Raw genomic sequence first — 27,694 nt, forward strand, 5'->3', positions numbered from 1 at the left:
AGATTCTAGCTTACATACCCCTTTTATACAGAAAGTACATGTGAAAATGTGTAGCTGCCTCTCACACATTATATAGGCACACTCCCAAGTCCAGAATCAAAGCATCATACAACTACTTCATGCTGCAAAGAAATTTGGACATCATTCTCTAAGCGAGTATGATAAGCCACTTTCATACAACTTATGGTCCACCAGTGCGGGTTAAATTTTGCAAAGTCAAGAGTGCATGCCTCAGGATAACATAAGGCTCAGGACACTTTTGAAAGTGAGGTGGGTTTCAGAAACGGTTTGTTTCTGAGAGTCTGTTGCTGAAAAGCAGGTGAGTCAAACATCCCTCTCAGTATGCCTGTAGTAGCTCTTTGCATCCTGGCCTAAATTTTTAAAGATTATCTTACCTAAGCTCAGGGAGAGAGAGGGTTTTTTAAAAATCACTTCTTGGTTTCATAGTGAAAGGTGAGTTCCTCTTCTATAATTTTGCACCCTGGAGCAAGTTATTATGTGTCTTGGCCAATCTGAGTTGTCGTCCCCCCCCCCGCCGCCCCTATATTTAGTATCAGAGCATGAACTGTATTGCATTGGGAATTTTTTGGCTTTAACATAGTACAGTGGTGCCCCGCAAGACGAATGCCTCGCAAGACGAAAAACCCGCTAGACGAAAGGGTTTTCCGTTTTTCGATGCGCTTCGCAAGATGATTTTCCCTATGGGCTTGCTTCGCAAGACGGAAACGTCTTGTGAGTCTTGCGATTTTTCCCGCTCCCCCCCCCCTTTTTCTAAGCCGCTAAGCCGCTAATAGCCTTTTAGCCGCTAATAGCCGCTAAGCCGCTTAAAACCCTTTAGCCGCTAAGCCTTTAATAGCCGCTAAACCGCTAATAGCGCTAAGCCGCTAATAGGGTTGCTTCGCAAGACAAAAAAACCGCTAGACGAAGAGACTCGCGGAACGGATTATTTTCGTCTTGCGAGGCACCACTGTAATGCATTAACGTAACACCACCACCCCAAAAAAGGGCTGAGCCTTCCATATGGAGAATACAGCAAATCCAGAAAGGAAATCAGAAAGTTTTCTTCAGAATGGATCTAAAAGAAATAAAGAAGCAAAGGAACAGAAGTATGTGTATTTGTATTCCTCTGTCAGTCTATGAAACATTCTAAAGAGCACTTTTATTTTTCAAACAGCCTCTTGGATTCAAAGCAAATGATGGTTTTGTGAAGTTTTCTGCTGTGCCACCCTCCTGAGAGACTTGGCTTTTTTATATGCCAGATAACAACGAATTGAGCCATAGAAACACTACTTGAGCTTCAAGGATTTCACCCTTAACTTCTTTGAAAGGTTTTAGCCTGCTAGTGATGTTTTGAAGGCTAAATTTCCCTAATATTTACAGTGCGGGAGTCCTGGTGACACCATGAACTCTAACAGCTCTCTCTTCTCTTCGACTCTCTTCATAATTTTAATATTACAGCAGCCCATTTTACATGGCGCATTGATACTTTTGTTTTTGAACCTTGTTTAAACAGGGCACCATCAGCAGTTTAGATTTCTGTTGTGCGGATTAATATGCTGCCAGCCCAAAGAGGGCTGGAGACTGCTAACCCATTTCATGAAGGATTCAGGAATGCATAGCCCTTCCAGAGGTTTCCCTTCAGGGTTTTTTTTAAATGAAACCTCTTACCTGTTACCTCCAGCTGCCAGCCTTGCATAGCAGATTTGGGTTGTTCCATTGTACACAGCTGGTGTATTTTATCTGCCCACGTTTCCGGCTAGTGAAATTAGGATAACCTCTGGTTATATAACTGAAAGTGAGCCTATAGTACAAAACACGGTGGCAGTTGTATGATGTCCCATTAAATGCATCCCCATCCTTACATTAAAAGGTGATTTGAAGCTGTGTAATTTTTTTGGTGAGGGGTTATACAGTCGTACCTTGGTTGTCAAACACCTTGGAATTCGGACGTTTTGACTCCTGAACACCGCAAACCTGGAAGTGATTGTTACAGTTTGTGAACTATTTTTGGAAGCCGAATGTCTGACGGGGCTTCTGTGGCTTCCGATTGGCTGCAGGTGCTTCCTGCAGCCAATCAGAAGCTGAGATTTGGTTTTTGAACGGACTTCCAGAACGGATTCCGTTCGACTTCCAAGGTACAACTGTTTGTTTTATGTCTTGAAGAGCATCCTAAAACCACATGGTGAAGGGCCAAATATAATCCTATAAATCAATAAATTAAATCAAATAATTTTTTGGGTGGAACACCGTCGATTGAGCTTCCATGTTTTCAGAGAATTTGGTTCACACATTCTGATGTGAGCCATCAAATGTTGAATTACTGTGATGCACAGCATGTGTATGAATCATCTTTGAGAAATGCAAATTGATTCTCAACGAGCCCATTATGCATAAAGGTATTTACATCTCCCAATATATTTCCTCCCTGTTGTGATCTACTCCTCCTCTTATTTCCCTTTCTCTTATTTTCCGTGCTGGGCTGGAGAAATGGGAACCACGACCTAGTTAAATTAAGAGAAAATAAGAGGTTGAGCAAACTTTGTTGCTTCTATCACCTTTGCTTTCCCCAGTAGTTTCCTACGGATGTTAAAAAGTGTGTATAAAGCAGGCATCCATTCATTATTTACCACAATGGTATTTCCACTGTTTAGTCTAAGCATTGAATTTTATTGAAGGAACGATCATCATAATTAACAATTATATACAGTTTTAGAGGGTAAAAAGTGCTTCACATATATTATTATCTCAGTAATTCTTAGTGCATACAGGAGGCAGGTAAATCTACCCAGCATTCTAGATGGCAGCTGAAACTAAAGGATGGTGGTTTTCCTGACGCCATCTATTGAGTGCCCAGTTCTTAACCTGGGACTCAAGTCTCCTGGCCACTCTGCTACATTAGACATCCTTTCACTGCAGTCCTTATTTTTAATAGCTTCCATGCCTGATAATGTTTCACTTTACACCCTGTTGGACAGGGATGTAAAGTGCTAGCTGCATCACTTAGAATATACCCCAAAGAGCCGCATGAGAACTGCTTCTCTGTGATGCAGCCTCATGTCATTGTGGTGAGCATCCTTCTGGGCCAACAGCAATTTGGCAAAGATGAGAAAGTGCTCGTGTGGCCATTTGAGTCCATACCACAGGGAAGCAACTTCCTTACTCTTGGACTGCATATGAAGGAGAGCTCAAGGTCTGCTTTACCTGAAGAAGGTTGTCAGATAATAATTCCAGTTACTTGTTGCCAATAAGATTTCTGTTCATAGTTCTTCCGTGTAACTTCGGCTAATCATAACAATAACTATTATTATTAAAGGTAAAGGGACCCCTGACCATCTGGGGTTGCGGTGCTCATCTTGCTTTATTGGCCCTAGGGAGCCAGCGTACAACTTCCGGGTCATGTGGCCAGCATGACTAAGCCGCTTCTGGCAAACCAGAGCAGCGCACGGAAACGCCATTTACTTTCCCGCCGGAGTGGTACCTATTTCTCTACTTGCACTTTGACGTGCTTTTGAACTGCTAGGTTGGCAGGAGCAGGGACCGAGCAACAGGAGCTCACCCCGTCACAGGGATTCGAACCGCCGACCTTCTGATCAGCAAGTCCTAGGCTCTGTGGTTTAACCCAGTTACTTGTTGCCAATAAAATTTCTATTCATAGTTCTTCCATGTAACTTAGGCTAATCATAAAAATAACTATTATTATTATTATTATTATTATTATTATTATTATTATTATTAATTTATTTATACCTTACCTTTTTACCAGATGGGTCTCAGGGTGTATTCGTCGACTTCTGCTAATCAGTAGTACAGGTGCTTATGGTCCAAAAACATCTAGTGCAGTGCACTGACTTATTATATTGCAATTTGACCTGGGTCCCCCCCCCCCAGCCTTCAGAGGTGAGGCAGGGGGCAATTGGAGAAAGGGCCGACCCAGTGATAGTGCCCCACTTTGGGACACCCTCCCGCAGACAGATCCTAGTGCCGGATTAAAAACTTTTTATTTCTCCAGAATTTTATTTCCTTTTGATGTACCAATTAGTGCTTACACTTCCTTTGTTCATGACAATTTAAAAATAATTTTCAGTGCTTTAATTTTACCAGCGTTGTAGTTGGGTTGCTTTTACGATTGTGTGCTGCTTTGAGATGATTTTAGTTGGAAAGTGACGAATGTGGAGTGTATGTTAAAGATAAAAGGTATATAATATGACTGACTGAACATCAGGAAGAACTTTCTGACAGTAAGAGATGTTCGATAGTGGAATGGTCTCCTTCCAGAGGTTGAATGGCCATCTGTCATGGATGCTTTAGTTGAGATTCCTGCATTGAGGGGGGTTGGACTCGATGGCTCATCCAACTCCATTATTCCAACTCCGTGATTATGATTCTATGACTCTATATTCAGTTCAGTATTCTTCTCTTCTGTAATTGCCATAACTAGTGATATTTCGCCTTTTCTCTCTCGTCTTTCCAGTGGGATGGCGTAGGTCCTCTCCCCGACTGTGCAGAACCACCAAAAGGAATTCAGATGCTGTGGTACCCATCCATAGTCAAACCCTACCTCACACTTCTCTCTGAGTGCTCAAATCCAGATACGTTGGAAGGGGCAGCTGGCGCACTACAAAATCTGGCCGCAGGTAGTTGGAAGGTATGAACCCTATGTCTCTACTTCGTCAAATTCTTAAGAAGCCTGTGACAGGTACGTTGAGTCAGTATATGAAAGATGGGTGCAAAACCAGGAATCATTGTTGTTAAAAGGTTTTTTAAAAAAAGAAACGCTCACGGTTAATAATAATAATAATAATAATAATAATAATAATAAATTTTTATTTATATCCCGCCCTCCCCAGCCGAAGCCGGGCTCAGGGCGGCTAACAACCATGTTGTAATACTCCAGCCACTCACCAGCTCCCTCCCTGTCCTGCAATCCAGCGGGAGCAGGAATGATGGCTGGCAACATATACTTTTTTGCAGGACAAAACAAATCAAAAAGGCAGTTGCTGCCACCACTCCTTTGTATCAGGGCACCAGAAGACTTAACCCAAGGGAGAAGGTTATTCTTCCTAGTTACCGGTTGCCCCACCCTGCAAGTTGCTTCCACAAAATGCAGGCAGAAATTCAACAGATTCAGTAGGCGGCTAAGTAGTCAGGCTCTGGATTCAGGCTTTCCCCCAGAATGGCACACAGGACAACAAGAAAATTCTCTTTTTAAAATTTATTTAAAAAACAAGATTAAACATACTTAAAAGTAGGCACATCTCTTATATGTTTCAAACAGAAAAAATAAGAACATTATCGAGTATTGCTAGATAATGTACTTACAAAATGAGAACAAAGGCAAGTTAGAATGGTTCTAAAGTCCTCAGTTGAATCCGCATCTCAAAGACAGTAGAAATCTTCATCACAAAGACACGAGCAAGACGACTGTCAGCATGGTGGCAAACTGACAGAAGGACATAAAGGCAAACAAGTGATGTGTTTGGCTCCAAGATCTGAGTATCTGAACTCTGTGCCTCTACATCAGGGGTCAGCAACCTTTCTCAGCCATGGGCCAGTCCACTGTCCCTCAGACCATGTGGTGGGCCGGACAATATTTTGGAGAGAAAATGAACAAATTCCTATGCCCCACAAATAACACAGACATGCATTTTAAATAAAAGCACACATTCTACTCATGTAAAAACACACTGATTTCCAGACCATCCGCGGGCCGGACTTAGAAGGCGATTGGGCCGGCCCCGGCCCCCAGGCCTTAGGTTGCCTACCCCTGCTCTACATTAATGGTTAGAAAACAGGCACTGGCCAAAATGATTCCCCCCCTTAATTTGCTCTGCTCACATGTTTGAGTTGAACAAAGCAGTCTGGTTGCAGGGATATCCAGTTCCACTTGGCACTCATTAACATCCTTCCTGACAACTTTAGCAAAAGACCAAGGATAAATGAGAATACAGTACATAGGATACGGGGCTCCTTATCTGAGGTTGGAGAACAACCCGAAGCTGCTCCATTGACGTACTGTGAGACAAGGATTGATTCTGCAGAAAATCCTTCCTTGGAACTTAATTAGCTACTGTAACACTGACGTGATTTAATACGTTTGTTTCCATATTATGCCAACATGTTTTATTTATGCTACGAAGCCGTTAATTCAGTGTAGTAATCTATATGGACCAGGTAGTAGGGGACATGATTTATCCTGCCAGAGCTAGCTAAAAATAACCCATATATCAATAAGATGCATGGTTTGTCATGTCCAAGGTAAGCATGTTTGACCAAACAATCACTCTTTGAAATGGGAGGTCAGCAAACAAAATTGGTACAGCTGAGCAGTGAATGAAATAATCTGCTTACCTAGAAAACTTGTATAGAATAAACAGTGGCTCTCTAAGCTTCTTCATTCTACCCTGTCAATTTGCCTCAAATGTGTTTGACCCTGGAGGGAGACTGTTTCCAAGAGAAAAGAAAAGTGCCTAATCCACCTTGTATATCCTTTGCTTAAGCAAAGTCATTTAGTCTGCTGCTTGCCCACTGGTGGTGCCTTTTTATCATGTGGAAAATATTTATTCGCAAAAACCTGACTACAAATAGAGCTTTCTTCACACAAATCTTCAGCAAATGCCCTCTCAATAACATCACTTTTTTGGGTGATACACAGCAAACAGTATCCTTGTAAAAATACCCAAGTACACACACACACACACACACACACACACACACACACACACACACATTACTGTTATGAGTTATCATGTGTGCCAGACACCTATAACCCTAACAAGTATTAAAAGCTACTCAAGCCAAGCTAGCTTCTTGACGAGGTAATCACCTGGGTGAGGGGGGCATAAAGAGAACAAAGGAAAGGTTGCTCTGTGCCAGATGTCAAATGGGTGGGGCTCCACCCCATGTTTTAGATCATTAGAAGGACAAAGGCTGAGTTTGATGTGAGCCCCTCCTTCAGAGGCTCAGGTTGTATATACAGCGGTACCTCGGGTTACGTACTTAATTTGTTCCGGAGGTCCTTTCTTAACCTGAAACTGTTCGGAACCTGAAGCACCACTTCAGCTAATGGGGCCGCCGCACGATTTCTGTTCTCATCCTGAAGCAAAGTTCTTAACCCGAGGTACTATTTCTGGGTTAGCGGAGTCTGTAACCTGAAGCGTATGTAACCTGAAGCGTCTGTAACCCGAGGTACCACTGTATGTATGTAAATAGGCCATATGTCATAAAGACACCAATGTCCACTGTGCTTCATTCCCAAAAGCAAACATGAACCCTAGGTAAGCACCTGGGACCCCTGAAATCTTGCACTGCTGGGAGATTGGGGTGGGGTGCAACAATACTGTAGGCTAAAGCAATCTCTCAAAGGCCAAAACAAATCCTGCAGTGTTTCCGAAGAGATCACAGATGAGACGTTGGGAGTCTCTTTCAGGGAGAAGATTCTAGAACTACCAGATAGCTAACAAAAAAACCTCACAACTTTCCTGTGTCATCTCATCAGGGGTGCTAGCAAGATTTTCTGAGCTCTGTACACTTTATCAGAATTGGGCCTTCTACCCTACCCACAAAAGATAGCACAAATTTGTGTAAAATTTATATTCCATGCTTTATATCATATGCAGATGCATTCATATTCATGTCCTCTTTTGCAGAAGGGCTGGGTCCCCGATATAGATAGAAATGAACTTTAATAATAATAATAATAATAATAATAATAATAATAATAATAATAATATCAGGGACCACAGAATGACAGAGAGGTTAGGCTGGCCTCAACCAGAGCCAGGGCTTTTTCGGCTGTGGCTCTGATCTGGTGGAACGCTCTGCCACAAGAGGCTAGGGCCCTGCAGGACTTGACATCTTTCCGCAGGGCCTGCAAGACAGAGCTGTTCCACCAGGCCTTTGGCCAGGGCATAGCCTGACTCCCTCCTTTGGCAATCTTCACAGAACTCTAGCCCAATGGTTGCCATCAATTTGATTTGAATTAATTTTATAATTAAATGATTTTAGAATGTTGTATTATTTTATTGTTGTTAGCTACCCTGAGCCCGGCTTCGGCTGGGGAGGGCGGGATATAAATAAAAAATTATTATTATTATAGCTGATACTTTGCCTATCATGGTATTTCCATTTTATATCATACTTAACCTGCTGAATTTCTGCCCGCTGCAGCTGTTAATAACACAAGTGTCCACCCTCCCCAAGTGCCATTCCTAAGCTATGCAAAGAACCTGAGTTTCATGAGCTTGTTACTGTGACCCAAAAAAAGAGAATTCCACAGCAGAAAATTTGTAACAGTAAAGTTTAATTTGAAACTCCAAAATGATGTACCTATGCTCTTACAAAAGACAGCAATATATTTCTGCTATTTGCATCCATATGGTAATATATTTCTCATTTTGCACTGTTTGCGGAGAATGGGGAGGAGTGTTGCAAGGGGGCAGGAGATGCCCCCAAAGACAATTTATTGGTTGCAAATAGCTGATGGAGTAGAGGTTATAACTCCCTTCCCTCCCCTTCTCAAAACGGATCCCTCTTTAAGTTGCTGCTGTTCCCCATGCTGTGGATATAGCTTGCAGTTGCCCACCTTAGATTCTCAGGTTAATTCCTCCAAAGGATAACGTCTTAGAAAAACTGAGGTTTTATGATAGCAGTTAAAAACTAAGGGGTCTTTTCCTCTTTAATTACCTTGACTCTTCTAAGAAGGGACAGTTCCAATGAAGAGGGGGCATATCGTGATGAGCTGCGACTCTACAGAGCAGTGTCTGCTAGTTATGCCCCACAAATTCCATTATCTATAAATAGTCTCATAGAATTTAATGCAACTTCCATGCATGCCTTTGACAATTTAGCAGCCACTGGAAGCAAAAGAAATGGATTTTGCTTTCTGCCTTACCTCTCTATGAATTGGAGCAAGCTGTTCCCATAGGAATTGCCTTCCTTTTCATGCTGAGCAATTACTCGAACGCTGATGTCAGACTGATTTATGGAGTAACTGGATGATTAAGTATATTGGCAAGCCATCTAATTTTAAAAGGCGCAAAAGACCCTCTTTTGTCTTTTCCCATTTTTATGGTGTCCTTTTTTTAAAAAAAAAAATATCCTTCAGTAGATTTGTGGAAGCTTATTGACCTGCAATCTAGAAATGCAAAGATGTTTCTCAATGGCTTTAGGCAAACTGTAAGAATAATCAGGACACACAAGAGTGAATCTATTTCTCAATTCTTGGGGAAGGATGAAGAAGCTGCCTTTCAGCATCTCAGCCTGAATGTGTCCCCGCAGTGCGGACTGCTCAAGATAATTGCTTGCAAATATATCCTAATTGACAGGTTAGGTACCCAGAGATACCTCACATGATTAATAAAGGTGCCTGTATGGTTCAGGTCTTGAAGGCATGAATAAGATTATAGCCTCAATCACAATGACAGTTTGTAGATTCTCTCTGTAGCTTCTCTCCAGGGGGCTAAAGAACTGTTGCTCAATCTGGGACAGAATTGTTGTTTTACACATTTTGGCCAGTCTTTCGGTTTCACCTGCTTTGGGCAGCAGACCTCCATGCCTTGTCACATACTGCTTTTTAAACTCATGTCACTTTCAAAACTCATTTGTCATACAGAATGGAGCCTGCTGTCTGAGAAAACACAAACACAACATCCATTAGTTGTGTGGTTCTTTTGGATCATGGGGTTTGTGTCACAGGTTTCCTACAGAGCTACAATTTCCAGAGTGATTTAACAAACATTCCCTCTTCCTAGGGAACAATTGAGAGTTGTGGGGACAATAGGTCGGGGCGGGGGGGGGAGAGACTAGGTTATATAATATAATAATAGTATTTATATAGCACTTTTCCTAAGTGGTTCAAACACTTTGCTTATATTAGTCATCCTTACAGCCAGCCTGAAACATAGACCAATATGATTATCATCCTTCAATCCTGGTTTAGAATGAGAATTCTGGTTAGCATTAATCAGTGCCAAAATAATACTTAATGTGAGGGACAATTGAGAAGCATACAATCTCATTGCCCAGTCTGAAGCTTTAGCCATGGATAAGTGATCAGAGGCACATCAACAGCGGGGGATTTTTTTTGGGGGGGTGCCCTTTCTGAGTTTATTGAAATATAAAAAACAATACATATAAACCATGCCAGAAAAATCACTGGAGCAGGGCAGAAAACAAGGTTTGTTGAACAAGAGACAGTTGCTACACAGGAATACAACATGGCAATCAAATTTTCCAAAATAGCGTTTTCCACATTCAAGTTCGAAACACCTTTGGAGACACGCTACTTGTGTTATTTCCTCTGCAGTAGTCAAAGTCCATGTGTTGTAGGTTTTGTTGTGGTTTCCATTGTTAAGCTGTGGAGATCCTGGCTGAAGTCAGTATCCCTTCAGAGTTACTTAGAACAATTTTTTTGTGTTTAATAAACAAAGTTATGGAGAGGCGTTGCTAGAGGATTCAAGTATGTTAGATATTTCTCAATATGCTTCTGTCCAAAATAATGAAACCTGGGGCTCACGTTATTGGCGGAAAAAAGTTACATCAACACATTTATGAAGCATAAATTATCTGAATGATTTTTAAACTGGGAACTTTGACTTTTGGATTACCTGTTCAAATCAAAGTGATCAGGAGTGGGTCGTTTAAAATCACATCTGGCAGTTCATGAACTTCATTTTCTTCTTCTAAATAGCAGACGTCGTGGTAATTAATGCCTTGCTCTTGCAATCTGTAGAGCTCCCTTTTCTTTTCGTTCTGCCTCATACAATATTTTGTTACAGTGGTCAGTCTATATCCGCGCTGCCGTACGGAAAGAGAAAGGCCTGCCTATACTGGTAGAATTGCTTCGAATAGATAATGACCGGGTAGTATGTGCGGTTGCAACAGCTTTACGGAATATGGCCTTAGATGTCCGAAATAAAGAGTTAATAGGTAAGTGCTTATATTGTGCTATGTCTTGTTGGAAAACAACGTTCTTATCCCTTTCACCTCAGCATGCTGCCGTCAAATTTGCTTGTGTGTGTGATCCTGAAATGCTACTCTTTGAGAAATAGCTGCTGGATGTTATTTAGCATTAAAATATTAAATTATTTTCTTCTATATTCAGTTATGCTTTAAAAATAAAAATACAGAAAACATTAGCATGATCTCCTAAGGCTCTAAATGCATGCCCTGACCCAGGATCATTGTTGCCTTGTGTCTCTTCTGACTAGGACCAGAAGTCATTTGCTCAGCCAAACTTTCCCCCTTCTCCCCGACTTAATCCAGTGTGGTTAAATTATCAAAGTTAAGCTTGAAGGTATGAGAAAGTGAAAGAAGTGCATGCCTCTTCTCCCCTCTTCAAAAAACCAGAGTACATTCTCTGGCCCTTTTATGGATTTCTGTATTTTTATTTTTATTTTAAAATCAAAATCCCAAGACGGTTGAGCCACTAGGAATTAAAGCATTGTTACAGCTACTGAGTTGTCTTAGAAAGAACCATATGCGTTTTAATATATTTAGACTGAATAGGAGGAGTTTCTACTTGGAATAAAGAACCCTCGTGCTTCTGTTGCCTCTCCAGCATATCACGAGAGAACCACTCGTGCTATTTTTAGCATAATCTGAAAACTAGGAAGTGAGCATTCTTTATATAGGAAGCATACTGAAAATCTGTTCTTGCTTTTATTGAATGATAATTGGCTCATCAGTAATTTGGTTGCTTATAAAATGGCCAAGTTCACTGGCTGCCTGTTGAGTTTTGTTAATTCTACTCTTTGGTAATAGAAACGGTGCAAGTTTTACTCTTGAATTGGAATGTTTTATCCCAGCTGTGGTTACCATTTATTTCATGTGTATGATTCCTTCTGTTGTTCCTCTTCTGACTATGGTCACCTCACTTTGAAATTTTTCATACTGTTGCTTTGTTTGGTGAGTGTGTGCTACACAAGCCATTGAGTTATGCTCACTTGCTGTTCACAATAGTTGAGAAGGGACTGCAAAGAATTCAAGAGGTACAGTCTGAAAAACAAAAACAAATGCTAGCTCTGTCAGGAGATACCATATGCAGCAATCTGGGTTTTATTCATGCAGCGTGGCTCAAGATAAAATGGTTGTGCAGGTGGAGTACAAATTGTATCCTAGGTACTGTCCATAGTATGTAATGTGGAAGAAAACCAGGCAATGCTGAATGTCACAGTGTCTGCCAGCTATGTTCTGCAGGGAAAAGACTGGTAAAGACTTGAGGTGTAGCAGGGCAGTCAAAATGACATTCGTGTCCAAAAGCCATTTTTACTTCATTAATAATAATAATAATAATAATAATAATAATAATAATAATAATAATTTATACCCGGCCCTCCCCAGCCAAGGCTGGGCTCAGGGCAGCTAACAAGCAATAATAAAAAGAAGTTGAATGAATACAACTTAAAACATTAAAACATTAAAATTTTGAAATATTAAAATATTAAAATGCAGCCTCATTACAAGAGGAGAAAGGAAAAAGAAAAAAAGAAAGAGGGGGAGGGAATCAAATTGGCTCCAAGCCAAAGGCCAGGCGGAACAGCTCTGTCTTACAGGCCCTGCGGAAAGAAATCAGATCCTGCAGGGCCCTGGTCTCATGAGGCAGAGCGTTCCACCAGGCTGGAGCCAGTGTTGAAAAGGCCCTGTCTCTGGTTGAAGCTAATCTAACTTAGGGCCCGGGGCCACTAGGGTGTTGCTGTGTATGGACTTTGAGGCTCTCCATGGGGCATACCGGGAGAGGCGGTCCCGTAGGTACGAGGGTCCAACTGATTCAACATGAGACATGAGGTTATTATTTTTTAACCACGCCATACAAAATGCTTATTCTAGTCACTTTTCTTTGGGCCCATGTCCATTTTCTAAACTTTATCATTTGAGTTGGCTGCTTTGAAGCATTCTTTGCTGGCCACCACAACAAAACGCAAAGTGTTTTCTGGGAGCAAATTCTCCACTCATTCTTTAAAGGTGGTTTCTCTGTCCTCACATTTATGGCATGAAAGGCTGCCTTGACTGCCAGTTGACTGGTTTTAATTCTCCAGTGGATAAATACATATTCAGAGGGCCACTGGGCTATCATCTTCAGTCATGTTGGCTACAGTTTAGAAAGAGAAGAATATTAAAGAGTAAAGGAGCTCACAGAAGGCTTTTCAGAGTTGCTTCAGATGCTGCTTTCCCCATCTCACATTTTTAAGATGTGAAACCTGATCGTTTATGTGTCAATCATCCCTTTATCACTCAGCGGCTTGCAGCCTCAAGTGGAGACCCACCTATCCATGAAAAGACATCACAGATTAATTACCATATAGAGACCTTGCATAGTGCCTCACATTGTTTGAAACACAGTGCTTTTCAGTAGAAGCAATTCACACATTTAGCCTTAATATATACACAAACAACTCATTTTGTGACAAAAGGTGGGGGAATCACATCACTGAATGATTTCCTCCAGAGCTCCTCAGAGTACAAAGGAGCTGATTCAGTTCCAAAACACCAGAGAAGATGATCAGGAGTGATCATGTCATTCCATAGCAAGATCACCAACTTTCTCAACTAGAAAATCCCCCAGAGCATTCAGGAACACATCCAGTTCCATTGGTTTCTGGGAGTGGGCCATCCAAACAGGCCCACCACCCTTACTGGGGCGAACTGCCACTGCCCCCTTCTTCCTTTCCTAATATCACTTTGCACCTCTGCTCCCACCACTGCTTCCAGGAAAGAAAGCGCCTCCCACGAAACTTCCTGAGATGGAATTAGCGGGTGCTCCTCCTTGTCTCAGTCCCTTTATTCCCTAAGAGGAGGAGGAAGAGGTGGGAGCAGCAATAACAGCCAGTTACTATGTAATTCACTGGTATGCTATTGCTACATCTGCGTGAGAAAGTGAGCTCAAGAGTGTTCTCTTAATGTGCATTTGTGTGTGTTGGGACACAGGAGTTCCACATTCAAATCCCTTCTTCACTGTATATCCAAGCGAAATTCCTTGGGCAAATAATGTCATTTTAACTTACACCATTGCATCTAAAGCCTAGCGAACCCTTTATGGTAAACAGAAATATAGTCGAGAACAGCTGCTTCAAGTGACCTGCGATTCTCAACGCACCATCTTAGGAGTACAATAAGATAAAATGTGTTGTTGAGCCACCGCAGAAACTCTCTATAGGTATTAAGTCTCCTGGTGTTAAAGCTATTATCGTATGTTATACAGAGTTCCAAGGGGGGCAGGAGGGGTGGGTGGGATATCTCAGTCTCTCTTGTGAGTCACTAAGAATCCGAAGTACAAAGTACATCTTAAGCAAAGCCTTTTGAGATGATGGTTTTAAGGATGGATTTCAGTACTTTATCCACTGTAGTGAAATGCTTTCTGTTGCTGTGGGACTGAATAGGTATTTGCTTTCCTTTTTTTTTTTTTTTTCTACTAAAGAGCTCAGCCTCTTCCTAGGGATATTGAAATTCCTCTTATTCACTCCCCGCATCCACCCCCCAGTCTAAGCATCTCACATTCACCAGGACTTCTCTGATAAGCTGCCCTCAGCTTCCATAAACTTCAAAGGCAAAGGAAAAATGATTACAGGGAGAGAGAGAGAGAGAAAGAACTGCACCTTGAGTTCACACTTCAAATAAGAGGGAGAAAATTGATTAAGAATGGGAGATTAGCTTAGTTTTTGATCTGCTCCACATTACAATTAGGCGTTTCTTGTTCCCCATGCCTTATTTTATTATTATAACATTTATTTCAATCCCAAGTCATAAGTAATTACTGTCCAAATACTATCAGTAAGGAGTTCCCAAATATATTTTTAGATGTGCCCACTTAGGAACCCTGCAGGATTTGTTTTTTAAGGACATCTAAATCTAGTGGACATGCTCAATTCCATAACATCAGGACTTATCCATGCTTAACTTTTGCCCTGTGCTTTCTAGGCGCAGCTCTGCACTTTAAAGTTCTGTGTCTGAGCGCTTTCTTTGTTTTCCCCACTGCTCTCCCCAGGAAACCCCACTCTTTAAAACTGAATCGGAACAAACAGCAATTCGGGTTTTCCTGAAGTGGCAGATTGCTATTTTCTCCAATTCAGCTGTAAAGAGTGGGTTTTTGTGGAAGTCTGGGTAAGCCCTTAGTTAAATTTTTATGCAGGCCTTCCTTTTGTTTTTTCTGAACCTGCTGCTCATCAGCTTGATTGGAGAAGGGCAATCTCTCTGACATTCTCAAATGATTCATAATTTTATAACCCTATTATCATAGCCCTTCAAGAAAAATTAAAAGCCCTGCCTTGCAAGGAAGTCACTCCAACCCATTGAATCGCTTTAGTTGTGCTTTCCTGTACCTTTTCCAGACCTGTATGCAATATTCCAAATGTTGCTTCATCATCACTTGGCATTATGAGACAGGCTGTTTCACTCCCCATCTCCCTCCAAATAACTCCTAACATTGGATTTGCTCCCCCCTCCCCACTATGTATAACAAGTTGGCATTTTCAGGGAGTTGTCCACCATAGTACAAAGACATTTTTCCAGGGCAATCACAACCCATTCAGAGTTACATATGGGAAGTTAGCACACAAACACAAAATGTATGCATAGCATAGCACTTACACTAATTCTCAGTTGCTACTTTATTCCTGTTTGCTTGATTGCCATTTCCCAAGGGTGGACTTTGGTAATCTTTTGTCATATGGAGCCCCGGGCAAGGCAAAAATTTGGCACCCCCAAATGGAGCTTCTCAATTATGGAGCGTCTCAGTTTTGTGCTGCCTTGGCTGCATCCCCCCACTTTGAAGAGTTGGTTTGGGGGCCCTTCCCAGCCTGCTTGGGTGTTCAGCATCCTGGCAAATCAGGTGCCATGCACAAACACGGCTATGTCACTGCTCAGCCCTGACACCAGATTCTTTTATGAGTAAGTTAAATTGCACCAGTCCTAATACAGATCCTTAGGCAGTGGAGGCTGGTCCATTAGGGAAAATGAATCACCAACCTATATTCTTTAGCAAAACACTAACTGTAGATGTCATTGCATTAACCTGTCAAAGGCCTTTTCCATTTTCAGGATATCTGTATACTTTTTTTATATATATATAAAATTTTTATTAGGGTTTTTACATTACAAAATAGAAAAATACAAAATACAAAATAAAAATAGTTAAAAACAATCAATCCTTTCATCACATTATTTTTCATTTACTTGTTTCCCGGACCTCCTCATACCTCCCTTTTTTGTATTCCAGTTCAATTTATTAGCTCAGCAGTTTCTTTCCCTCTTTATTATACCCAGATCTTTAATCTTTAATTATTTTAACGTTAAATTTTTAGTTATAAAAAAACCATTTTTTCATATTCTTTTATACCATTAGCTAGAAACCACTTAATTTCAATCCAACATCATTCTAACATTCATTAATTTTACAGTATCTCTGTAAATAGTCTTTAAATTTCTTCCAGTCTTCTTCCACTGACTCTTCTCCCTGGTCTCGGATTCTACCAGTCATTTCCGCCAATTCCATGTAGTCCATCATATCTGTATACTAGGGAGATTACCTAAATGAAATCTTTAAATTGTGCAGGATGGAGGAGGTCTACATGGGCTTCCCATTCCTTCTGTTATCTGGGCATTCAGCATGCAATCCATCAGCAGAGGGCTGAGGAAAGCAAGATTTTACTGAGTCCCAAGGAACTCCTCCAGGAGCACACCACCTGTGCTAGGACTGTATCAAGCCCTAAATGGTTTTGATTTTAATTTATGCAAGGCAGCCAAGCAGCATAAAACTGCAACGTGGTCTCCGTGCACAGTTGTTTTCCACCAAAGACAAATTAATCATGCTAATGGTCCCACGCATAATTTCCATGGAAGCAAATTAAGAAATGTGTGATCACTATACCATGGCCTTATCCTGTAACCCGCTCCCACCTTCCCTCCCAAAGTCTTCAGAGGCTTAGCTTAAAAAGATATTTCTGCACTGAGATTTGCTTTTATAAGCAAACGTTTTCATCTTATCTTATTACAAGCTTTTTTTCATGTTTCCTCCTCTGTGAATTGGGAATTCGTACATGCCAAAACATATGTTTTTAAATAGCAGGAAGCTTTTCATCTCTTCCCATAACATTAGGGTTGTGTCGTGACCCAGGGCTCAGATCAGTCTGCCCCAGACAAGGAAGATGATTTCATTTCTGAAGTGGTTCTTGATGTCCCCTACTTCTTCAGAATCCCCATCATCAGAAAAGACCATAAGGCCACCAGCCACTCGCTTTGGTTTAAGGAGGTCCCATTACTGCCCCACGTTCTGCCTGCTGCTAAATAGCCCATGTACTGGCAAACACTTGTAAATTTTTACCCACTTCTGAGATAATGCTGCAGAGATTGAAGCTTTTCAGCTCTGTTTAATCAGTCTGTGGATGTTGCAGGCGCAAGGCTTCCTCTCTTGCCCTTCTCAGCATGTGACAGATATATTTTCATTTAGTTTGTGCCGATTACCAGCTGCAGCTGCTGCGGTGCCATGTGCAGAACTCAAAGCCAATTGGCTTTTTCCATGCTACTGCAAGAGTAGTTTCTGGAGAATTAGTAGTGCCATGCTAAAAGCCCACAGAGAGTACTGCATGTGGCATCAGCATGCCCTCAACTAGCTCATCGCATCACACCGTGGCCAAAAATAGGCATGGATTGATTTAAATCTGCAGCTGCCTGAGAAGTTCATGAGATAATAGGCTCTCTGTGGCACATCTACAGAAGCTGTTGTAGATTGAAGCTTCTCCCTGTACTTCAGGGAATGCATTTATTTTTTGATAAAATGCTGGAAGTTGGTCAGTGGAATTGTGATGCTCAATGATGCTTGTGAAATCATCCAGTGGCCATTGACACATTTTTTAAAACACTCTTTGATTTGTACCAGACAGATTTACTGAAGGTATTTTGTCACCAAGTAGGTCTAAGGACCACAATCCTTAGCTAACCTGCATGGAAATTAAGTGCAATTCAATTTGATAGGTGTTTCCTTCAAGGAAGCAATCTTTGGTGGAAAGGAAATGTACAAATCTTCCATCCAGTTAAAGACTTCAATCCAGCCCCAATCTTTGTCAGATCAAGTGGTTCGCTTAGAGCTTTCCATGGTGCTGAAACTACCAGCTTGCCTTTCTTTTTCGTGGGACTCGTGTCAAGGTCAGGATATGACAAGACAAGCTAGATCAACATATTAAGTCATGAAACTTTGGGCAATTTTACCTAATCATATTGCTATCAGCTCTTGTAGCATTCAACCAGTTGTTTGTTTTTAAATTGATTCTCTGTTGAGATTATTGGAAAATGCGACAGATTGAGAAGAAAAGGTTCACACAAGTCCATACAAATAGAATGTCAGTAATGTTTCTATATTGCAATATTGCCTGCATTTATTCACAGTGAAGAAAAAAAGCCACATCAATCCCACATTACCAGAATAGCAAGTTTACTTCTGAAACCAAAGATATAATCCATTAGAGTTGTGTCTACATTTTAAGAGTAAAACCACTTAGTTGCTCTTTGAGACCATTTATGAATCTCCTTCACTTTTTCTACAACATTATTTGCTGCTCTCTCTCCCCCCCCCCCCCCTTTCCCAGCCTTTGTCCTCTTACCTAGAACCTCACCCAACTTTGTGATTTCTCCCTGGTTGCCTCATATATAGCAGAAGAGCTGCTTACACGTTTCTTTAGAACTTATGCATTATTGTATTTCAAATGCACATCAGGAATCACCTGTATACCCTGATCCATACAAAACATTCAATACTAACTAGATAATTAGTGTCTGGAGGTCACTGACTGTGATACGAACATAACGATTTTGCGATACCTTTTCTTCCCACCTGTTGACACATCTGCAGAGCCGAAATGGGTCTGTGATCTTTCTTCATAGCCTCAATTTGTTACCATAATACAGCTTGTATCTAGAAAGAGAGAGATATGTACCGGGAGAGATAATAAAGGCCTTCTGCACTGTATGTTTTGTGGGCTTTTAACCAGCCAAAACAGAACAAAGAAGAAGCTGGTTGGAAATTACAGTGCATTTAAAACATTGTTTGCTACACTGACATTTCAGATGAAATTAAATGTTGTCTGATCAAGAACCATTGGGGGGGGTGTGGCTTTCCTACATTATGACCGTACCAATAATTAAAAGCAAAAGCCATTTAAAATACTGTGCATTCCCAATCAGGCTCTGAAATGCCATTATTATTTTGAACTAGAATAAGGAAGCATTCTATAGACACAAGCAAGGATCGACCAGCAAGATGATGCTAGGTTTTGGAAAAAAAGAATTATACTGCAGAATTTATGCTACCAGTATTGTAGCCAACTTAGCTATGAGAACACTAGTAGGCACTTTGATAAGGCAAGCAGAGAGCTTTGTAAAAGCACCGGGTTTTGTTTTTTTTTGGTATGTAATAGCTTCTCTGTATCTATGGCCCTTTCATATATTTCCTATTCATTCATTCATTCATTCATTCTCTATTTCCCCTTGCATGTAATGCACGAAAAGTACGTCTTCATGAAGCAAATACCGTATTTTTTGCTCTATAAGACTCACTTTTTCCCTCCTAAAAAGTAAGGGGAAATGTGTGTGCGTCTTATGGAGCGAATGCAGGCTGCGCAGCTTTTGCTGAAGCCAGGAGAGCAAGAGGGATTGGTGCGCACCGATCCCTCTTGTTCTTCTGGCTTTAGGAATAGCCTCCCGAAGCCTCCTGAGCAGTGTGGGAGTGCTCCTGCTGCGCTCAGGAGGCTTCGCGTTGCTTTCGCTGAAGCCAGGAGAGCAAGAGGGATCGATCCCTCTTGCTCTCCTGGCTTCGCTTTGCTGGAGAGCCGCTGCGCAGCTTTCCCTCTCTGCGCAGCGCCCCTTCAGCCAAGCAGCAGAAGAAACGGAGCCCCTTCTATTTCTCCTCCCGCTTTGCCGGAGAGGCGTTGCGCAGAGAGAGAGAGAACATTTTTTTTCTTTGTTCTCCTCCTCTAGAACTAGGTGTGTCTTATGATCGGGTGCGTCTTATAGAGCGAAAAATGTGGTAGTCGAACTATGGAATTGGCTCCATCAGGAGGCAGTGATGACCACCACCTTGGGTAGCTTTAAAAAGAGGATTTAGACAGATTCATGAAGAATGACGCCATCAATGCCTATTAACTAGGATGGCTGGGTTCTACCTTCCCTGTCTGAAGCCTCTGAATGCCAGCTCCTGTGAATCACCAGGGGTGAGAGTGCCGCTGTGCCCAGTTGCTGCTTTGGGGCTTCCCATTGACATCTGGCTGGCTGGTAGTGTGAGATCAGAATGCTGGACTCGATGGGCCATTGGCCTGATCCAGCAGACACTTATATTCTAAAGGTCACTTACTTTCTAGTTGGACCGTAATTTGTAAAAACTGCCAACTTGTTTCCCCCCTCCTCTTTAACAGGAAATAGAACTTTTCTCTAGTATTTTTCTCCCAAAGGCAGCTGTAAGTCAGTGTCACCTTCAGTTCTTGCTTTTTTTAAAAAAGTTATAATCTGGGTGAGTGGGTAGCAGAACTTAATAGCCGTGGGAGAGACGGTGTCCTGGAAAATGTACTGCAGATTCTAATCCATACATGCAATTACTTTTTGTTCACCTTTTCCTACAAAGTGCAACAGATTTTAGTGTCTTGACAAACAAGAATGAGGGACAATACAAGGCTGATGCTGACCCCCCCCCCCCCGAAATACAGTGAAATAATGGTAGTGTTGGATAACTTCATTTTCTACCATCAGAAATCCCCATCTCTCCAACTGCATTCTGTCCTGTAAATGCTACCCTGGGGTTACATTTCTAATTCCTCCTTGCTTTTTCCCCATTAAACCTATGCAGATAAAGGAGCTTTCCTGAATGTCACCCAGACTTAAATTTAAACAAATCCTTCTGGAATGTGTTGAGTCATCGGGCCCTAAATTGCTGAAAGTATGCATTTGTTTGCAGAGGACAGGAATATTTACCTTAAAATTAACTATGGCTTTGATTCATGCAGTGCTCAATACCAATCCCTGCCCGGCCAAAATAATAAACAGTGCTATCAGCTCTTGACGGAAAAATACGGTCCATCAGGGGAAAGAACGATGAAGGCGATATCTGAGTACCCTCCCAGTCATGTCATCATCCAGCCACGGGTTGTCATACCTGATAATGCAGGTGGTTTGATTGGCTGTGAAAGGTTCCAGTGTATGATCCTTACATCTAGGATGCAATGTGACCCTCTTCTGCAGTGGCCATTTTTAATCCCAATTCCTCTTACTGAATAGAGGTCATGTGTTAGCTTACGTAATTTCTCCAATGTAACTCTACTGCAGTTTCACAAACTTAAGGAAATCTATTCCTTTGTCATTGCTTAAAGCAGTTTTGAACTTCTCTAAACCTTATCACCCAGGACCCCCAGAATGGCAAGAAGTCTCTTATATCTTCACATGTTCCTGATGAGCTCAGCACTCAGGACTGAGATGTTGTTGTTTAGTTGTGTCCGACTCTTCATGAGCCCATGGACCAGAGCATGCCAGGCACTCCTGTCTTCCACTGCCTCCCGCAGCTTGGTCAAACTCACGTTGGTAGCTTCGAGAACACTGTCCAACCATCTCGTCCTCTGTCGTCCCCTTCTCCTTGTGCCCTCAATCTTTCCCAACATCAGGGTCTTTTCCAGGGAGTCTTCTCTTCTCATGAGGACTGAGATTACAGTTCATCTAATCTTGGAATCCTCCCTTATATCAAGGTTTTACAATATCTCCAGTGGACAGAACCACACACAAGTTCTGTGTGCTATGTCCCTGCTAAAACCAGCTTTCCTCCTAAGGTAGTTTCCCTCACCCCTCAGCCCTTCGTTCCTTCTTCGAGGAAGTGTTCGCATGACACACCTACGCACTGCAGCCCACACACTAGCGTGTCACGGCACACAATTTGGAAAGCTCTGCACTAGCCAAAGCAAAACATGTTTGGAATCCCCCACATGCTAAATTAATTGTGCTTCTTTCCCATATCTGCCCCAGTCCAGCAAGGAAGACCCATATGCAGAAGCAGGCTCCCACTTGTACTGCAGATGAGCATAAAGACAGACATCAGACCACATCTGCCTTGCAATTATAATTCAAGACCAATTGAACTGTTGGGATAAATATTTAAAATGGATGTGTATCTCCATCTGAGCTTGCTCATTGTTGCATAAGACCAATTGCAAATAGCCAGAGCTGGATCAAGCCAGAGCTTTTAAAACATTTTTTTACCGCTAAAAAGTGCTAGAATAGTGGTACTGACAGCTACCAGCTGTGGAATCCATTCTTGCCTTTCTAGGGGCTACAGATTGCATATTCTAAAGGGACAGCAATATTGGATAAACCCAGGTTAAACCATCAGCCCCTGGAAAGTTCCTTCAATAATTCCTTTTGGTTACTGTTTTGAGCTCAGCGCGCCCAGACTTCGCGCAGCTCTCGGCAAGGCGCGGGAGCCCTGTACTGGGCTCCCGCGGCTTGCGGAGAGTTGCCTGCATGCCGCAGCTCTCCACAAGGCGCAGGAGCCCTGCACTGGGCTCCCACAGCTTGCAGAGAGTTGCCTGTTCTGGGGGCTGGGCTTCCCCCGCCCCAACCCCGCGCCTGGGAGGGAAATAATTTTTTTCCCTTTATTTCCCCCCCAAAAAACTAGTTGCGCCTTATGGGACGGTGCGTCCTATAGGGCGAAAAATACGGTATATATATAAAATATTGCTTTAGCATTTCAAATTGTAAGGCAAGAGGAGTATATTGGCAGAAAGGTAGTATATAATTGTAATAAATGTGTGAATACTGTAGAGGGCATTTCTTGAAACTGGGGATTAGCAGGTTATTGGGGGATTAACGGATTATCTGTTTTTAGTAATATTGTTCAGTTTATTACGAGTCACATTCTGTTTCATGCACTTCAGATGTAGTCTTTCAAAGGTGTACTTCTGCTGCAGGGATAAATTGGTATGCCGCTGCTTCTGATGCCTGCGATAGGAAGCTGTGGCTTATAAATATTTGAAGTAAAATAAATATTTCATTTTCCCAACCCTGGATAATCTGTATTTCATAACTGGGGGAAAGCAATTATTTCCACAGATGGCATATTCATTGCTTTGTGATGTGTGAGATATAGTTATGAGGATATTGTCTGTTGTGTGAACTACGCTGTCCCTCTCTCTCACCCTACTATTACTTTGTGGTTTTTTAAATTTTGTGTGTTTGTTTTTAACACTTTGGTGACATATTGTGTGTGACTCCTGCAGAAAATGGCTCATGTAGCCTCATCCGTAGGGGGCTAGCCCTCCTCCAGCCATTATATATAGACAATATATTATGTGTGAATGGGATTTGCAGGACTAATGAGCATATAGGCTAAAATATGGTTGCTAACAGCTGATAATATAGATACTGGGGTGGGGGAACAGTCGCCTGAACTCATGCTAGCTTGCAAGCAAAGCACATAGCTCAGGAGAAGTCATGGAATTATTAACCCTTACCCTGTGCTGCGGGACGTGGGTGGTGCTGTGGGTTAAACTACAGAGCCTAGGACTTGCCGATCAGAAGGTTGGAGGTTCGAATCCCCATGACGGGGTGAGCTCCCGTTGCTCGGTCCCTGCTCCTGCCAACCTAGCAGTTCGAAAGCACTTCAGAGTGCAAGTAGATAAATAGGTACCGCTCCAGCGGGAAGGTAAATGGCGTTTCCGTGTGCTGCTCTGGTTCGCCAGAAGCGGCTTAGTCATGCTGATCACATGACCCGGAAGCTGTACGCCGGCTCTCTCAGCCAATAAAGCGAAATGAGCGCCGCAACCCCAGAGTCAGTCACGACTGGACCTAGTGGTCAGGGGTCCCTTTATCTTTACTTTACCTTTAACCCTGTACTGCAGATTTTCTTTTCTATTCGTCCCTCCTTTCTTTGCTTCCAATATGTGACTCCTCCCTCCATTTATTTTCTTTCCAAAAGGCAAGTATGCTATGCGGGACCTGGTTCACCGGCTTCCAGGAGGTAACAACAGCAACAGTTCAGGAAGCAAGGCCATGTCTGATGATACCGTCACTGCTATTTGTTGCACCTTGCATGAAGTCATCACGAAAAACATGGAGAATGCCAAGGCCTTACGGGACGCAGGAGGAATCGAGAAGCTTGTTGGCATTTCCAAGAGTAAAGGAGACAAGTACGTTTTGCAAATCATCTCGTGCCTATTAGCTATAATTTAATTAGTGCTTGTCTGCACTAATGATTTCCTGGAGAACTGTCGTTTATCATGTGTTAGTAAGCTTGACAGTTGATGAGGAAAGGGTGGGGGGGTAGTAGGTGGATAATTTCATATCAAAGCAGCTGACTGTTGTCATCTGAGGCATGTTATTTATCAAGAGTAGCTTATAGTTTAGCCTATATCTGCACTCGCTAGTATTACATGAAGGGATTATAATTGCTAGTATGGGAACAAATTTATTGTTTAGAAAGTACATTCTCAATTAATTGCAGTTGTTGTTGTTTCTCAAGAGCGCATTCCCACCATAGATTATAAAAGAGAAAAGAGGGTTATGCCAGGTACTGGAGTCAGGTACAAATCCCAGTAATGGAAAAGCGTAGGTTATTTTCAAAGGAAATTTGAAAGACCCAAGTCCACCATACCTCTCATAAAGTGCTGACTGAATTTACGATTATCAGCTGCTTCCTTGAGATTCCAATTACTCCTAAGTATGTTTCCTCTTCCCTTTTTCTTTCTTTTTTCTTCAACAGGCACTCACCAAAAGTAGTGAAGGCAGCATCTCAGGTCTTAAATAGCATGTGGCAGTACAGAGACCTGAGAAGTCTCTACAAGAAGGTAAGAGTTATTTAAATTCTTAAAATTAGTATTTCTTGGGGTGGGGTGGGGGTGCGTTTTAGAGCAAAATCAGCAATGAGCCAAATATTGGAAATGTTGGTGTAAATACAAGTTTCTGCCTACTTTTGCACACTTTGTGTGACTGATAATGCAAGAGGCACCATTTCAAATTTCACTGGGGGATGTGGGGCAAAACATTTCCAGTAGGGGAAGGATATTTCGCTAAGATCCGAAGACTGGTTCTCCGATACATTTGAAGATCAGATATATGAGAAGCAGTATATCTTTAAATCATTTATTTCACTAGCCACAATGGCTGTGTTCAGCCTCTACCTTTGGAGGGGAGGGTGCCATTGCATTTGGGTCCTGATTTTGGGTATCACATTGGCCACTACGGATGGAATTTTAGGTCTGATCCAGTTAGGCTGCCCTTATGGTCCTACATTCTTACAATGTTATAACCACGGAACTGTCACTCTTGTAGAAAAGAGAGGTCAAGGAGGAAAGAGCCTTTGCTGTCCCTGCCTAGTGCACAGGCCCATTTAATAAATAAGTATCATGCAGTCAGGGACCGAGCCATGAATAGCTCAGTCAGTAGAGCATGAGACTCTTAAGATCGTGGGTCCACGTTGGGCAAAAGATTCAAACATTGCCAAGGGTTGGAGTAGATGGGACCCCCCCCCCTCAGGGTCCCTTCCAACTCTACAATTCTGTGATTCTGTTGTCAGTCTGTACAACCAGTGAGTTGGCCAGGTGTGGGCACTCCTGAGAGACAAATACCGTATTTTTCGCTCCATAAGACACACTTTTTTCCTCCTAAAAAGTAAGGGGAAATGTCTGTGCATCTTACAAAGCGAATGCACTGGGCGGCAGAGGGATCCCTCGGTTACCACTGCAGTCGTGAGCTGAGGGATGCCTCCGCAGCCGGAGCCATGGCTCCCGTCCGTCACTTGCTGTGAAGCCATCAGAGCAAGAAGCGCTGCGCTGCTATCACTCTTGCTGTGCTGACTTCAGCAAGAGCGGTAGCTGTGCAGCTTGCTCTGCTGGCTTCACAGCGAAGCGGGATGAGGGACAGACGGGAGCAAGCAAAGCGAGAGTCGCTTACATGGCTTCTGTCCCGCTTTGCACAGCTCTCACTTTGCTTGTCCATCCCTCCTCCCGCCTCGCTGTAAAGCAAGCAAAGCACCTGTCCCAGTGTCTCCTCCTCCTCCTCTTCTTGCTCCGGCATCACTGCGCTTTACAATGAGGTGGAAGGAGGGAAGGGCAAGCAAAGGGAGAGCCACGCAAAGCGGGAGAGAAGCTATGTAAGCGGCTCTCACTTCGCTTGCTTTAAAGCAAGAAAAGCGAGAGCCGCTTACATGCTCTGCACAGAATTATTATTTTTCTTGCTTTCCCCCCTCTAAAAACTAGGTGCGTCTTATGGTCAGGTGCGTCTTATGGAGCGAAAAATACGGTGCATATTATTGTCCTAAGTGGCTTAGAACTCATATATTTGCTCGGATAAATTCATAAAGCACATGCTACATGGATAGAAACTTTTCAGGTAGTCCAATCAGAAGCAGCAGCAAGCCATTTTGGGGGAGGCATCATCCGTTAGCAACTTCTAACAGTTTTAAGTGCTATGCTCCTTTACATATTTTGCCTACAGGCATTTCTTTAAGACCGTTCAGAAGTGGAGGAGGGTCCCCTGTAGGACCCTCTTTTATCTGCCACCCGTTTCCGGGGTTGGGGGGGGGGCAAGCTATGAAAATGTCTCCACTCACGGTTTTGCCGGCAGGCTGTTTTTAGAGCCTCAGATTGGCTCAGAAAATGGTAAGAATTGTTTACAGGGCTTTTTCTTAATAGTTCAATTTCTTACCAAGTCCATCAGAGGTGACTGGGGCCAAGCATTCTTCCCATCTCTAAATAAGACCAAGCAGTTGTCTAATAATCTGCACAAGAAAGTAATGCTTTTCTTTAATAAAATGTGTGTTGTGCTAGTAGTGTTGGTAAACAAAAGGGATTTTGAAAACAATTATCCACAGCTTGAAAGGATTACTTTTGCACTTGAAGAGAAGAGGGGCTTTGCTTCTGTTCTATACTAGCACATTTATAAGATGCTGAACTGTAATGCGAGATTGCCTGGTTTCATAAATGTGCACTATTAGAAGGGCATAAACAAACAACGAGTTTCCTTAAAAGATCTTTAACACAAAAGTAACATAATCAGTAGAATATTTTCTCCAGTGTACATGTATATACTGGAGAGGAAGCTCACCCTTTGTGTTTACTGATGCCCTCCATTCTCCCAAGGCAAGATTGGATTAAGCTAGGAACAAAGAGGCCAATACTACCAGAGATGAGAAAACGATGCAAGGGGAATAATAGTGGCACAATGACACCAGTTTTTTTAAAAAAAAAACAGGTATCCTACCAGTCAAAAGAAAACATTAAAGGCAGCTAATAGCGCAGTCCTATACCTGACGCGGGTGGCGCTGTGGGTTAAACCACAGAGCCTAGGACTTGCCGATCAGAAGGTCGGCGGTTCGAATCCCCGCAACGGGGTGAGCTCCCGTTGCTCGGTCCCTGCTCCTGCCAACCTAGCAGTTCGAAAGCACGTCAAAGTAGATAAATAGGTACCGCTCCAGCGGGAAGGTAAACGGCGTTTCCGTGCGCTGCTCTGGTTCACCAGAAGCGGCTTAGTCATGCTGGCCACATGACCCGGAAGCTGTATGCCGGCTCCCGCGGCCAATAGAGCGAGATGAGCGCCGCAACCCCAGAGTCGGCCACAACTGGACCTAACGGTCAGGGGTCCCTTTACCTTTACCTTTACACCTGACTACTCAGAAGTAAGTTCCATTGAGTTCAGTGGGAATTACTCCCATGTAAGTGGGTATAGGATTGCAGCCCAA

General features: G+C 42.5%; 1 protein-coding gene across 12 annotated transcripts in view; it reads left to right on the forward strand.

Annotated features, from left to right (window-relative positions):
- The window catches only part of LOC114601005 (catenin delta-2), a 252,358-nt gene that overhangs the window by 185,537 nt on the left and 39,127 nt on the right, over positions 1 to 27,694 (forward strand). For all 12 annotated transcript variants that reach the window (XR_013394043.1, XM_077933366.1, XM_077933370.1 and 9 more), the window contains 4 exons: positions 4,472 to 4,645; positions 10,776 to 10,926; positions 23,936 to 24,146; positions 24,719 to 24,803. Coding sequence is in view for 11 of the 12 variants with exons in the window: in XM_077933366.1 (XP_077789492.1) it covers positions 4,472 to 4,645; positions 10,776 to 10,926; positions 23,936 to 24,146; positions 24,719 to 24,803 (621 nt within the window). In the remaining variant the exon portion in view is untranslated. The remainder of the gene's footprint in view (positions 1 to 4,471; positions 4,646 to 10,775; positions 10,927 to 23,935; positions 24,147 to 24,718; positions 24,804 to 27,694) is intronic.

Source organism: Podarcis muralis, chromosome 8, assembly GCF_964188315.1.
Source record: "Podarcis muralis chromosome 8, rPodMur119.hap1.1, whole genome shotgun sequence".
Taxonomy (NCBI): Eukaryota; Metazoa; Chordata; class Lepidosauria; order Squamata; family Lacertidae; genus Podarcis; species Podarcis muralis.